This window comes from Gopherus flavomarginatus, chromosome 3 (assembly GCF_025201925.1).
Source record: "Gopherus flavomarginatus isolate rGopFla2 chromosome 3, rGopFla2.mat.asm, whole genome shotgun sequence".
NCBI classification, from domain to species: domain Eukaryota; kingdom Metazoa; phylum Chordata; order Testudines; family Testudinidae; genus Gopherus; species Gopherus flavomarginatus.
The window spans coordinates 23,106,061-23,121,235 of record NC_066619.1 but is presented as its reverse complement, the minus strand read 5'-3'; the positions used below and the strand labels follow the sequence as shown (position 1 = coordinate 23,121,235).

Genomic DNA, 15,175 nt, shown 5'->3' with positions numbered 1-15,175 from the left:
GAGGGTCTAGCATGGCATTGGGGAGCACAGGCCACTGACAGCACAAAGATGGGAGGTCACTGTACAGCTGTTCCCCGGGACACTGACTCAGCAGTGAGGCTGTACCAACCCTGACACAGCACAAAGAGCAGGCCTGCCCCAGAAACTCCTGAGGGCCATGCCCCTCTATGCCAGGTGCACCAGGTGTGGGCAAACAGGCTCAGCAAGGCAGGATCCAAGTGTGAAGAGGCTTAGTGTGGGGGGAATCCAAGTGGGGTTGAGAGGGTTCTGTGTGGGGCAGTCTGGGCGTGAGCAGCTCAGTGAAGGATCCAGGTGTGGGGCAGGGTCTAGATGCAAAGGGGTTTGTTGGGGAGTTCTGGGTGCAACGGTAATGGAACTGTGCAAGGGGGTCCAGGTGAAGGTATTTTGGGCTCAGCTCGGGGGTGGGGTGGGGAGGATAGAGCTTGGCAGGGGGTCTGGGTGTGGTGGGTCCAGATGCTGGGAGAGTGGAGCTCAGTGGGGTAGGGATACAGGTGCAGCTGGTTGTGGCTCAGTGGGTTGAGGAAACAGATGCAGGTGGCTCGTCAGGGTGGGCCAGGTGCAGGGTGAGGGGGGGCTCATCTGGGGGTTCTGGGTGCATGTGGGAAGTGAGGCTTGGTGAGAGGGTCTGGTTACGAGGTAGGTCTGGATGCATGTAGGTTGGGTGGAAGGGGGAGCAGTTCCCTGTACAATGATCCCTTCCCCTGCAGCTGAGGAGCATTGGATGCTGGAAGCAGAGGAGTGTTGGGAGTTTGCAGAGCTTTCTACCACTGGGGGAGACCCGCTCCGAGATTTCTGACACAGCCCCGTGTGCTGTGCAGGGGAAAAGAAAGTCCCGTCCTCCCCAGCCCAGCCAGGACTAGCAACTGAGAGTGGCGCAGGGTAGGAGCCACCAGCTGGGTCTTCCCCAGTCTTGCCCCACGGTGATTCAGCTCTCTGCCAGCTGCCCTTGGCATCCAAAATATACTGCTTGGGAGGGTTGCATGACTACTCCTGTGGCTTCCCCATCAGAGAGTCATTTTTCTGCAGGGAACCAAAGAAATCTGCGAGGGACATAAATTCTGCACATGTGCAGTGGCACAGAATTCTCCCAGGAGTATTTCATATAACAATCCACTACAGGCTGAGGCATCACAGGTGGTAGAGCCAAGAAGTAATAGGGCTGGATCAAGACAGAGTTGCCACCCTGAATGGTTTCTCCAGTGGGACTCAGTGTCACCATGATGTACTAGTGCAACATCCTGACTGCAGAGTTGTGCTGACCCTGAATCTTGCAACATTCAGGATAGCTCCAGTGAAACTGGGATGAGCAAGTTGAAGAATGCAAAATGAATTGTCAAAATTTATAAAAAATAAATATATCAAGTCAGCAATCCAGTGCTTGGAATCAGTGCAACATAGTACCTTATGCACATCTGCTCACCCAGACATACGTAAGCATCTTTATTAGAAATCAGTGTTACACATCAGTCCAGTCAAACCATATCAAAATCAACTAGTCTACAGTTCTCACAGGAACCCCTCAAAGCTACAATATGTAACATGAAACACTGATGGTGTAAGGATCTTGTTTCTAGCACTAAAAATGTATCCACGCAAATCTTTACACAGAGACAGAAAAAGGTAGGCTGTGAGGAAAGGTTGGATTTTGAGTTATGGATTGAGAAAGCCAAGGTCATTTTGGACAAGTATCCCAGTCCATCCAAAGAATAAAATATGAATTAGGTCAGTGAGTGTAGTTAATCCCTAAGAGGATAACAGTCAACATCAAAAACACATGGTTTGGCACCAATTTGTATAACAGGTAGTTTCTGGCCAGGAGATATACAAGTTAGTGAACTAGACCTAGGACTCACTCACTTGACATGTTTGGTGCATGTCTCAGGTCCAGCTGACTCAGTGAGGAGGCATGTGTGTATGCTGGCTTTGCAGATATGTGATTTTTTTTTTACTTACTAAATTATTTAATAAAAAGGCTTGTCAACAGTACTAGTCATTTTTTCTTACCCAGTAACAGAAGACTTCTTATATTCTGTTCATGTCCTTCCTTTACAGTTACACACACACATTCCTGTCTGGCTGTTCAGAACATAAACTGAAGAATTGGTCATTGTAATGACTATAATGAGTAGCATTTGGGATCCTGAAAGAGCCCAAAGTAACCTCCAGGCCACAAATTGAAATAAAATCTATATTGGGGAAATTAATTAATCTATCACTCAAATGTGACCATCTATGGCTTGAAACATTCCATGCTTTTCAACGGTGCATATAAATGCTACACAACTGCTTAGTCCAGTTGAAACTTGAGATTGGCAGAATTTTACTTACTAGTTTGAATGTATAGAGATGCTGAGTCTAAGACTCCTAGAACCCTCCTGCCAAAAGTGGTAGGGAAATTTTAACAATCATAAGTGGTCAAGACTTAGTTCTAGCTCTCAGTCTAAAAGTATCATCGTTGGCAGAATGTAGCCCCACAACTGTGCTGGGGCATTGGTTTAATACCTACACAGAGAGAAGAATTTCATTTACAGAGTCACCACTGTCACTTCTTGCAGCATTTAGCTAGTTCTTCTACGCTTCCCAACCAAGTGGTAGCCCAGCCCAAGATTACAAGCTTGTATAACCCAGTGAGCAATGCATGTTATGTATCCCTCTTATGCTTAATCCACAGAGGCTGGGGGTCTGATACAGACCCCTTCCCACAGAATCTTGTTATTTAGCTCAAGCTGTAGCAACTCATCCTTTTGGCTCAGGAGGTCCAAGATTCAATCCTTGGGTAATAGCTAAAATAGCGGCTGGCACACCTGCAATCCATAAATTAATTGATGAGGGAAATATTTTAATTTAAAGCAAAGGATAAAAGTGCAATGCCCTGCTGGCATCTGTGCTTCCTCTGGGGCTCCTGGGAAATATATATCCCACCCTGACCATTCAACTCCTTCCCCTTCCCAGAGTGTAAGCTGCACTTGAGTTTTGGCCTGTGCCCCAGGACAGACAAGCTAGCTGAGGTGTACAGCACCACCGCACTCGGCTGAAAGGGTGTTGTGTGTGGACGGGAGCCAGATTAGGGACAACACTCGGGTAAGAGTCTGTATTAGCTCTGCAGTAAAGAAAAACCTTTGGACTCCAAACAGCCCAGCTGCCGTATGTAGTGTTGTGGAATGCAGGGCCGGCTCCAGGGTTTTTGCCGCCCCAAGTGGTGGGGGGGGAAAAAAGCCGCAATCGTGATCATTCTTTGGTGGCAATTTGGCGGCAGGTCCTTCCCTCCAAGAGGCACTGAGGGACTGAAGAGCCGGACGTGCCTCCCCTTTCCTTTGGCCGCCCCAAGCACCGGCTTGCTGCGCCGGTGCCTGGAGCCGGCTCTGGTGGAATGACAGCAGTGAAGGCACTGAGTGTGAGCCGCAAGAAGCCTTAGCGGGCTGATTAACAGACAGGGAGAGATTGGATTGGGTTAGACAATCACTGTCCCTGGCTGACAGCCCTAAAACAGGCCTCAGACAAGGAGCTGAGCCAGGGGCTCATTAGGTGAGGTGTGACCAGTGTCAGATGAGAGGGGAGGATAAGAGCAAATCCTTCTACACACACATTCCCATTCCTCGAAAATACAGTTTCCTTTTTTTCTTTAAAGAAACAAAATTAGGACACTTGGTCCTATTTCCTCTCTCTCTGCCTTGGCTGCAGCCTTAGGGCTGTAGATACTGGGGCATTACAATGAGTGAGAAGGAGAGGAGAGGAAGTGATCTGGGCCCCGGTGGCTTTGCCACTGACTTGTTGTGTGATGTATGGCAAGTCATTTGAGCTGCCTTTGTCTCAGACACTAAAAGAGACGCTAACATTTAGTTCCATCTCAAGCTTAAGTCATTAATGCTTGCAAAATGCCTCCATCCCTTGATGGAGATGCTTGCATAAAAGTTGCTGCATATTACAGCACATAGTGTTACCATCTCCTTACATTAACAGCCTTAGGTTTATACCATTGGCAGGTGAGTGTATGTCAACAATTGATAGCAATAACTAGAGGAGTCCTGAGACCATCCAGTTCAATGAATTCCATGTGGCTGATCAAATTAATGCCAGATAACAAGAATCATTATGCTTTAGAATACAGCTGTCTAATGCAAACGTGAAGGAATCAAACACTGGAATAGCCAGTCTTCCCTTACGCAGTCTAGTATTGCAGGATTGGGGCCTTGTACTGGAAGCACCTAGAAGCAGTGAAATATGTCTTGGTTTGCGTCTGTACAACAACTAGTACAAGGAAACCCCAAACCTGATGGCCCTTGGGAACTGCCATAATATAAATAATAGTGAGAATATTAGTAATAAATACTTCATCTGCATCAAGACCTTTAAGGTTTCACTCACTTTGTTTCCAGAGAAACTTAACAAGGCTTGTAATTGAAATTGGGGAACTAGAGTGGATCTACAACCCTTTCTCTTTTTCCCCCCTCAGGTTGCTTTGCTACCAAACAACGCTGCTGACCTTAGCAAACAAATCACTGGTGAAAAGGTGCTTGCATCTAATGCCTATATACCAGGTCCCCCTGGGCAACCAGGACACCAAGGCCCTCCAGGTAAGATGCAAACCGGGAGAAATCAAATATAAAATAGTGATATGAACAAAAAGCTTTTCATTTAATATGATTCTAAGTGTGCAACATTTTTCTTTTAAAATTGGTTTTATCTGCCAATCCACCACATCACAATCTGACAGTGCCTTCTATAGCTTTCCCATTTTCTCTTCATCAAACATCTCTTCACATCTAAAACATACTAGTCCTATAGATGTGGGGTTTTTTTCCCATCTCTTCCTGGGGTGACTCATATATTTCAGTCACCGTTTCTTATTTTTGTAACTCAGCCTGAAACTGAGTTACAAAAAATGAGTTACAGCCTGAAATGAGTCACCTCATTTCAGAAATGTCTGTTACTTTAGCCCATTCTCATTAGCACAATAGGAAATGTGCTTTTAATTTGCAAGGGTTCAAACAAACCTTTTTCCTATGATACTTTTGCATGGATTCATTCATTGGTTTAGTGCCAGATTTCTGGATTCAAACCCATTAGAAAGCAAAAACAAAACTCCACTGACACACTGCATTTTGTCTCATTTGGAGTTGAAACCATGAGAAATCACAGAAACTATAATTCAGCCCTGATACCTTCAAGCTAAGGTCAAATATGCGAAAAGATTCACTAACTTTGATTAACTTGGGTCTAATTTTGGATTAGTAACAAATCCAAGAGAGTTTTACCTGGTTCTGGGTTTCATTAAGAAGTTTTGCAGAGCTCTAGGTGTATTCCTTAGTTGGTTTGATTTCTTATCTACTTAATTGATTCCTATCATTACTGTCTCTTTTATTCTCTGAGTAGAAGAAATCTTTGCTTTATTTTCTCGGAGGAGAGTGTCTTCAGTCTACGGTATGTCATCAGTGCAAAGACAATATCATTTTAGACCCTTCTTCTGGCTAAGACTCTGACTGCAATGTATTGTTTATTATCTTCTTGAAATCATTCTGAACAAGGCTTGACTCTAGTCTCTACACTTCTTCCATCTAGTTTCTCAGTGACCTGCGCTGTCCAAGGTACTGTAGAATTATCTTTTTCTAGTTGAAAACTATCTGTGCTAACCTATTTCCTATGTGATTAGTGATCAAGTAGGCTGGAATTTTCAAATGGAATGACACACTAAGTCACCGGGAGTTGGTTGTCTGGCTCCTTTGCAAACCCTAATCATAAACATTTTTAGTTCTGTTTTCCACCTCATTGTTTGACTTTCATTTCTTGTGCTCCTCATGTCCGTGCACTATGAAAAAGAATGCATCATCTGCTGGTTATAAAGCAGTTCAACCAGATACCATATTAGTGTTGCTTATTATGTGAACATTGTTTGTTTCAGACATGATGTCTACTTCTAAGAGGCAAAGAAAGGCAATGTTTCTCTGGACATATATATACTTAATTTGTCTTGCTTCGCCTCTTAAAAGTATATTTTGTACAGAGTCAACAGTTACCTGGTAGCTGATGAGTATAAGAAGTGGAACGGAAGAACAGTACACATTTCTGCTCATGTATCAGGTAGAAGAAAGATGCAACACATCACCAATAAAAGTGGGCTAAGCTTGAAAGTCCTGATTGTTTCTGTGCCTCTCCTCTGTAGAGCCTTAAATTCACTTGTGATGGGTTCGGTCCCAGAGACTCCCTTGAGGCTGTCACATGATGTGCTGGAATTACCTCTGAGCCTGTTTTTCACTGCCAGCTTGGGACTCCAGAACCCTGCTTTGTTGAGCCAGACACACTAGTCTGCTGTAACACAGACCCAGGTCAGGTCCATGCCCCCAAAGCTGCAGACTTTAATCAAAAACTGCTCAGCAAATCGCCTACCTCACCCAGACACCCAGCTCCCAGTGAGATCCAAACCCTAAATAAATCTGTTTTACTCTGTATAAAGTTTATACAGGGTAAACTCATAAATTGTCCACCCTATATAACCCTGATAGAGAGATATGCACAGCTGTTTGCTCCCCCAGGTATTAATCACTTACTCTGGGTTTACTAATAAACAAAAGTGATTTTATTAAGTATAAAAAGTAGGATTTAATTTGTTTCAAGTAATAACAGACAGAACAAGGTAAGTTACCAAGCAAAATAAAACAAAACACACAAGTCTAAGCCTAACACATTAAGAAACTGAATACAGGTAAATCTTACCTTCAGAGATGTTCTAATAAGCTTCTTTCACAGACTAGACTCCTTCCTAGTCTGGGCCCAATCTTTTCCCAGGTACTGTCCTTGTTAGTTCAGCTCAGGTGGTAACTAGGTGATTTCTAATGACTGGCAGCCCCCTTTGTTCTGTTCTACCCGCCTTTTATAGCTTGGCACAAGGCAGGAATCTTTTGTCTCTCTGGAGCCCCACCCTCCTCCTAAATGGAAAAACACCATCAATGGCCCACACTTTGCATAATTACAATAGGACCTCAGAGTAATACTTCATATTTCTAGTTTTAGATCCAAGAACGATACATTCATACAAATAGGATGAACACACTCAGATTATAAGCTTTTGAATGATACATTACAAGAGACCTTTTGCATAAAGCATATTCCAGTTACATTATATTCACATTCCAAGCATATTTTCATAAAGCGTATGGCGTGCACCATTGCTGCAAGTTTGCTGATGCTTCTTTCTTTACAAAAGGTCTTTCTTTAGTTTAACTTGCCCATTTGCTCTGTGTTGTGTTAGTATTGAAACATTTCTGCTTTTCCCTTCATTTCCCACTCTTGATATCCTTGACCACCTGTCTGAGAGCAGTTGTGGTCTAGTTCTGTTCATGAGGTTTCCTTAGTTAATGTTTGTGAAGCACATTGAGATCCTGGGATGAAAGTGAAGAAAGGTGCTGCTACTCTGAATAATGTTGTTGTCCCTGACTGCCTTAGTGCTGTGTTTTGGTTTTGTGGAATTACCTGCAGCTAATCAGCGAAGTAATATCTTAAAGAAAAGAGAGAGAGGAAAAGGGAGATCCATTAGGGAAATTGTATACTTTGCTGCTGACATTGATATACTATCAGAAAGTCTCTAACTGGGTGTTAACCTTCACTGAATCACTTTTAATTTATAGGGGCCCCAGGACCAAAAGGAAGTCCAGGATTTCCTGGATCACCGGGACCTCCAGGCCAACCAGGTCCTAGAGGATCAATGGGACCCATTGGACCATCGCCTGACCTATCGCATATTAAGCAGGGCAGACGGGGCCCGGTGGTCAGTATTTTACTTTCTTGTCAAGAACATGCAGTGTGTCCTCCCACCCTCCACAAGCACACACAAGCCTTTCCGTTCTTGTGACAACCATTCCTTTGTCTTGCAGGGTCCACCAGGGGCACCAGGGAGAGATGGTACCAAGGTGAGGCCAGAAGTATTAGTCTTTTCCTGTATATATACATCCCACGATCGCTATCATCAATCTCACTGATTGCTATTGCGGATCAGTTTATTCCAAATACTAAGATAATTTTCCTTTCCCAATATTTGACCGTGTTCCCCTCCCCTTCAAAGCCCTTCCACATCTTTCTCTGTTTCCACATCAAGTTCACGCTCCTTAGCCTCATTTTCAAGACCATCCACGCGTTTGCATTGATGTCCTCAGAGTCTCTCTCTCAATCCCTATGCACTGCTGAATCCTCCCTACCTACAAATCCCTTGTGTCCTCATCCCACTCTCTGTGTTATGCTTTTATTTATGCTCCCTGGCTCTTGAAAATGCTTATCCCTTCTTCTATGCTGAGCATCTGCCCTTTCCTTCTCCATATCACTCCTTAAAGAGGACAGTGATCAATTTTCCTCTATGTTCACTGAGGGCAAGACAAGAAGTAATGGGCTTCATTTTCAGCAAAGGAGTTTTAGGTTAGAGATTAGGAAAAATTTTCTAACTAAGAATAGTTAAGCTCAGGAATAAGCTCCCAAGGGAGGCTGTGGAATCCCTGTCATTGGAGGTTTTTAAGAACAGGTTGGACAAACACCTGTCAGGGATGGTTTACATATCCTGCCTCAGTGCAAGGGGATGAACTAAATGAACTCTTGAGGTCGCTTCCAGCCCTAGTTTTCTATGATTATATGACCATAGCAGAATATTAGAATCAAGTCCTTCATCAAATATTGAGTACAGTCAAAATGAAACTTGATTCACAAGGTAAAATTACTGCTTTGTTTTATCCATGAAGGGTATTTTCCTGCAATTGTTGTGCAATGAAAACCCCTACTGGTTGCTGGAGGATTTTGTATAGGATAATTACATGGCTGAAGGTAAAATTTTCAAAAGCACTTAAGTGACTTGAAGCCCAAGTCCCGTTTTTAAATGTGACTTAGACACTAGGACTTGGCTACACTGGAGAGTTGCAGCGCTGTTGGTGGGTTTACAGCCCTACAACTTACTCACCATCCACACTTGCAAGGCACATCCAGCGCTGCATCTCCCTGGCTGCAGTGCTGGCTGTACTCCTGCTCTGCCTGGGGTATAACGATTGCAGCGCTGGTGATGCAGCACTGCTCCACAAGTGTGGCCACCAAAAGCGCTGTAATTGGCCTCCGAGGTATTCGGAGGTATCCCAGAATGCCTGTTCAGCCACTCTGCTGCTTTGTTGTGAACTCCAGGCTCCCGGAGCTGCTTATCTAAAAAACAAACACAGCTCGTTTGCTGGAGCAGAGGCAGGCAGGGGGATTCCTTTGGAATGTTCACAGTTTGCTTGAGGAGAGAAGCAACATGGCGGGGGGGAGGGGGGAGTCCGTTCTGGAGCAGCTGCTTATCTGGTCTGAAGGCTATTTGCATTTAGTGAATAAGAGAGGGGTGGGGGAAGGGGTCAAAACTTTTAAAATGATTGAAGGTTGGTGCTGTCTATCTTCCAGTCCTTAGAACTTGCAAGGCAGGGAGCTGACACAGTGTCAGCTCCAAAAATCCATTCTTTCTGTCTCCCCCATGCTCTCTGTCACACTCCACCCACCCCCCTCTTTTGAAAAGTACGTTGCAGCCGCTTGAGCGGTGGGATAGCTGCCCATAATGCACCACTCCCAACAGCGCTGCAAATGTGGCCACACTGCAGCACTGGTAGCTGTCAGTGTGGCCAAACTGCTGCGCTTTCCCTACACAGCTGTACGAAGACAGCTGTAACTCCCAGCGCTGTAAGTGTAGGCATACCCTTAGCAGTCAAAGACCTACTGACTTTTTAAGAGACTCGGAGTGCTAAGTGCCTAAGTCACTCTTGAAAATTGGACTTAGGTTTCAAGTCATTTAAGTGCTTTTGAACATTTTACCCTGGGTCCTTAATAATAGTCTCAGCTGATGTAAATCAATATAGTTCTATTGAAGTTAATGGCACTACTTCAGTTTACTTCAGGATCTGGCCCACAGGTTTGAAATCATTGCATAGTGGCAAGTTTGGGGTATCTTAAGAAAACTATAATTTTTTTACATAAACTTTCTAGCACATGCTTCCAAATTGTGTGTTCAAGGAAAGATGAAGCTCAAAAAAAGTATTCATGTGGGGATTTTCATTTTTAACAGCTGGAACATAAGTGCTCGTACATTTAATTGTTTTTATAATGGGATGGCCATTTTATTAAACTTATACATATTGTGTGTGGAGATATCTGTCTCTGGGACATAAATAAAAACATATTTTAGAAAAGATAATCACAGCCAATTACTTCTGTGATATGAAACTTCTCTTCCTAAAATCCCAGTAGAAAGTACTCACGTCTCTCTCACTTCTGTTGTTACATGCATGAAATGTATTTAGTTCTTCATATTGATTTCTGATCTCTATCTTCCCTCTACTGCAATTTCTGCTTCTTCCATCTGACTGATCCAAGTCTTCTAATTCCTCATTCTTTTCTCTTGATGACTATGGCCCAGGTATGCAAAGGTATTTAGGGGCCTAATTTCTATTAATTTCCATGGGAATTAGTCACAGAGTACCTTTGAGTATCAGGGCCTATGTCCTTCTGATCTCTTTTTTTCCTAGGGCTTCTTTTTTGGTTGTTTTTTTAGTCTGATTTTCTATCAGAAGAGATTGTGCAAACATAGCATTTCCTCTTGATCTGAATACCTTCACAAAAAAAACCCAAATAGTATTTGGAAAGCTTTTGTCTTACATATATAACACATGGTAGCAAACGCTTAGTTTTACATGTGACTGGGGACCGAAAACATCAGCTTTTCAAGCAAATAATTATTACGTTTTTATACTAAGCAAGTAAAGTCTTTCTCCTCTAGTGAAATGTGATTTCCTCTGTGGTCAATACTCTCTCCTTAGTTGTATTTTTTATGATGAACTCTGTAAATCATAAAAATGAGTGAATGTCCTTAAGAACCAGCACTGATTTTTGACTGACAATTACTATTTATTATTTTTAAAATAACTTCAGGCTATTGGAAAGCTACTGGTGCCATTTTGTAAACCTTGTTTTCTACAAACCTTGAAAAATTGATTGCTTCTGTAGATCCTTGTGCCAGCCAAGATTTGAAATTTTGTCCTTAGGGGTATTTAATAGGGTATAGGTTTACAGGCTGCTGAGTGTGGTTGTGGAAAGCAGGGAGATACAAGCAATAATGCATGTACTCAGTAATTGCTTTGTGCTAGTGCTTCTGCCTAGTGAGGAGAAATATGTGAATACCTCTACACCTATAGTGAACAAGCTCCGTTGAATTGGGGGAAAGTGGGTGAGCCATGTAGCCAGGGCATCAGTTCTTAAATCCAGTGACTGCAAAGTGTGCATAGCAGCCACTTATAGGATATTTAAACATGCTTCAGAGCTGTACATAGTAGTGAGAATTGAGACAGCCGTGAAGACCAGCCTCTGACAAAGAAATGTGTCTGAGATTTTCATGCAACCCCTAGCTCTCACAGCCAGCTGCTAATTCCCTCATGGCATATGCTGGGCAAATGTTCTAGCTGGCCTACTAGCCTGCAGCACCTGTGTAACCCACTGGTCAGAGTGTGGCAGGTCCCCCAGTGTGCCTGGGATATGCATCTATTACAGACTGAACTAGAGAGGCTTGGCTCTTTAGCTCAAGCTTTTAGGAGCTTTTGCTTGAAGTTCTGGAGGTCCCTGATTCAATCCTCAGTGTGTAGGCTAGATGGAAGCTGCCCTACCTGTTCCTCTTAGTTTACATCACCTTATTGGATGACGCCTATAGTTACCAAGGGATTCTTGATCCACAGGAATGAATGAGTGCCTCAGTTGAGGCAAAGCTATGTCATTTGCTGCTTGCTTTAATCACAGCTAATTAAAATGGTATTTATTACAGGGGGAGAGAGGAGCACCAGGACCAAAAGGGCCACCTGTAAGTATCACTGCCAGTCAACCAGGATTTCCGCAGTAGAGAGAGGACATGATCTAGTAACAATGTCACAGTCAGATACCTATCGTGAAAGCAATCCATCTATGTCTCTGTTACTGTGTCAGTATTTGTACCTAAATGTTTCATCAAGCCTAACACTTGTCTACGTACCCTGTTCTCTCTTCAGTGGATACGCTGCATTGCCATGCCATCATGGTGTACTGTACATCGCTAGAAGGCACTGTCCTGGAACATCTCCCATGGAACTAGTTAGCTTAATAATAGTAAATGGCAGTAACAGATGCTTAATTGGGACAGCATTAGCAAACAGTTTGCTTAAAAGGAACACCAGCCAGTAAGAAGGGATTAATTGGGGTTTGGCGCATTTAACAAATAAAGATTAAAAGAAGAAGAGAGATAGATGCAATGCAGAGTATTTGTTCTCATATACTTATTCAGTCAGGATGAAATTCAACCCTCTGCAGCAGACCAGTCATTCCCAATGGAGTTAGACACTGGTGTGTGTTTAAAAGTCTCACTAGGTACTTACCTGCATTTTTAACTACCTAAATACCCTTTTTTAAAAAAAATCTGGCCCTTAGTCACCATTTACATCCTCAAAATAGGACTTAACTGGGATTTGAGTGAGATGTAGCACTGGCAGGGCATCTGGACAAAGTTGAATATTTGCAGCATGTTAAATTCTTTCAGACTCTCGTTTCTACAGAGCAGATTCTTAAGTGGATGGTCTACCAGTGTGTCCACAAGGAATATGCTACATGTACTTATCCATAAGAAGAGAACTCTAAAAAAAAAAGTTATGGTTTTGTCAAATGAGATAAACCAGATGGAAACATTTTTACAGATGGAAATGTATTTAGTAATTAATAAACAGCATTTGGGTCAAGGTACTGAAATGGATTAATTTAAAATTCAGTTTCTCATATATATTGTGTTTTATTATAAATCTTTCATTCATAATAAGTAAGTCATTATTTTTTTCAAATAGAAGGAACATGAGGAAAACAATCTTCTCTGAACTATGCTCTGTGCCTGCTCAGTGCAAAGTACTCTTCTGAGATGATGAGGGCTGATGCTCATAGAGGTTGAAGGCATTTGGCTACTCACAGAAGAGTTCAGCATCTTGCAGGATGGAGCCCTGTCTGCTAAATGCATTTACCAATTGAAGCTGTTTTTCTGAGTTATTTCAGGCTGATTGAATGGGAGATGTTTTATTTCGGGCAGCCAACACCAAGCAATGTTTTGTCAAAGTACCCCAGCGAGCATAACCATGTTAATATTTGGGCAGTGCTTGGAAAATATCAAAGCACTAAGTAATAAGTATTATTAATGATCACATGTCATGTCTGCAGGGCCCACCAGGCTCGTTCGATTTTCTGTTGCTGATGATGGCAGACATCAGAAATGACATTGCTGAGCTTCAGGAGCGAGTATTTGGACACAGGACTCACTCATCAGCAGAGGAGTTTCCATTACCTCAGGAATTTACAAACTATCATGACACAGTAGACTTTGGATCTGGAGAGGACTATAAGCAAAGAATTGCACCCAAAGACTCTAGGATGCACAAAACAGCCCATCATTAGCTAGGTTTGGTTATATATAGCAAGGAGAGATGTTCAGAGTTGTATGGTATAAAAATGCACTGATGATGTAAAATATATGTATAATTTTCCAGTTTTCTCTTTTCTTGTCCCCATGTCCTCTAGCTTTCTCTATTTACAGAGACATCTACTAGTGGTGGTTACATACATTCCAGCCTATGTCAGTTTTTGTGCTTTGTGTATGTAGATATTATTGTAATGGAGATTAGTTGGCTAAGCATTAGTCCGAAGTGTCATACAATGAGCTCTAAGGTAAACCTGGGAGATGCGTGTGTCCTAAAATTACTCCTGCTTGTCCCTTAATTCAGTGTAGGCAGTCAGATTTATTCAGCAACAGATTTCTGGCTGTGCAATGAGAGAATATGGTCTATACGTGATGTGGGGATGGGCAAGGGAGCAGGAAACTTACTAAGAGGAAGAACTGGTGTGAATGAGACAAGTTTGCTGATTGACACAGATAAAATCAACTAACCCTCATGGTGGCAAACTGACTGTCAGGTTCAGTTATATGAAAGGAGTGGCAATATACATTGTAGATGACTACGGGTACACTAAATGATTCTGATCTCACTCACACCCGTGAAGGTCATCCTATTGATTTCAGTGGTGATACACTGATATACGTGAAAATAGAATGAGGCCTAAGGTTTGCAAAAGAATTTCATCCAATTTGTTTCTACAGACTGTAGCACAAGCATCTGCTGTATGAGTTGAAGGTAACTGGTGTTCTTCAAAGTGTAATATGTTACAGGAATCATTGACTCAGTATATAATGAAGAGGAGTGATTAAAGGAGTACATATGACCAAACACTGTAGCTGATGCTTGGGATGGCATGAGTGAACTCTGGAGAGAGTCACATCGCTGTCCTGGTGCCAGAGAGAAAATTGTTGTTTGAAAGCAGGATTGAAGAATTAATAGGAAACCCATTCCTCACATCTTTCTATACTGAAAAGTTGGATTAACAAGTTAGTGTACCCAGAGTCATCTACAATGTATATTACCACTCCTGGCACATTACTGAACCTGGCAGTCACTTTGCCACCATTATAGTCTAAACAGTTTTTCCAGTATATTAAGCACAAACATTTTATTTGCATGGCTCTTCTCACTACAGTACTTGTAGTGTTAAGAAGACAGCTTCCCTGTGACAAATGCATAAGAAAATCCCTCATTGCTCCACTTCATCTTCAGGGCTTGTATATTCTCCCTAGAGCAAGTATGGACAGTGATATAAGCAGCACCTTTCCAAGATGCATGGGTTGGTTGGGGGTTTTGGAGGGCGTGTCCCCTTTCATGTCTCCCTTCCTGAGGGCAACTACTATAATTCCTATACCAGTAGTACTGTCCACATTGGCTACACTGCAATTAAAATCCATGGCTGGTCTATGTCAGCTGACTTGGGCTCGCAGGGCTCAGGCTAAGGGGCTTTTTAATTGCAGTGTAGATATTCAGGCTTAGGCTGGCACCTGGGCTCTAGGATCCTGCTTGGTGAGAGAGTCCCAGAGCTCAAGCTGCACCCTGAGCCCAAATGTCTATACCACAGTTAGCCTGAGTCTGCCGTCATGGGCCAGTTGCAGGTGTCTAATTGCAGTATAGACGTGCCCATATTATATTAACCATGTAGTTCAAACTTAATATTAGCCCTGCAGTGTGCCAGCAGAGGAGCAGGGAATCTCAGGAAATCTTGAAAT

The 15,175-nt window shown here is 42.8% G+C and overlaps 1 protein-coding gene across 1 annotated transcript in view; it reads left to right on the top strand.

The window, feature by feature from the left end:
* CCBE1 (collagen and calcium binding EGF domains 1) overlaps positions 1 to 13,779 on the top strand; it is a 181,248-nt gene extending 167,469 nt beyond the window's left edge. The window contains exons 7-11 of the mRNA XM_050944752.1: positions 4,475 to 4,595; positions 7,644 to 7,783; positions 7,890 to 7,925; positions 11,825 to 11,860; positions 13,231 to 13,779. Of these exons, the coding sequence (XP_050800709.1) occupies positions 4,475 to 4,595; positions 7,644 to 7,783; positions 7,890 to 7,925; positions 11,825 to 11,860; positions 13,231 to 13,464 (567 nt within the window). The 3' untranslated portion in view covers positions 13,465 to 13,779. The remainder of the gene's footprint in view (positions 1 to 4,474; positions 4,596 to 7,643; positions 7,784 to 7,889; positions 7,926 to 11,824; positions 11,861 to 13,230) is intronic.
* Positions 13,780 to 15,175: the final 1,396 nt, after the last annotated feature.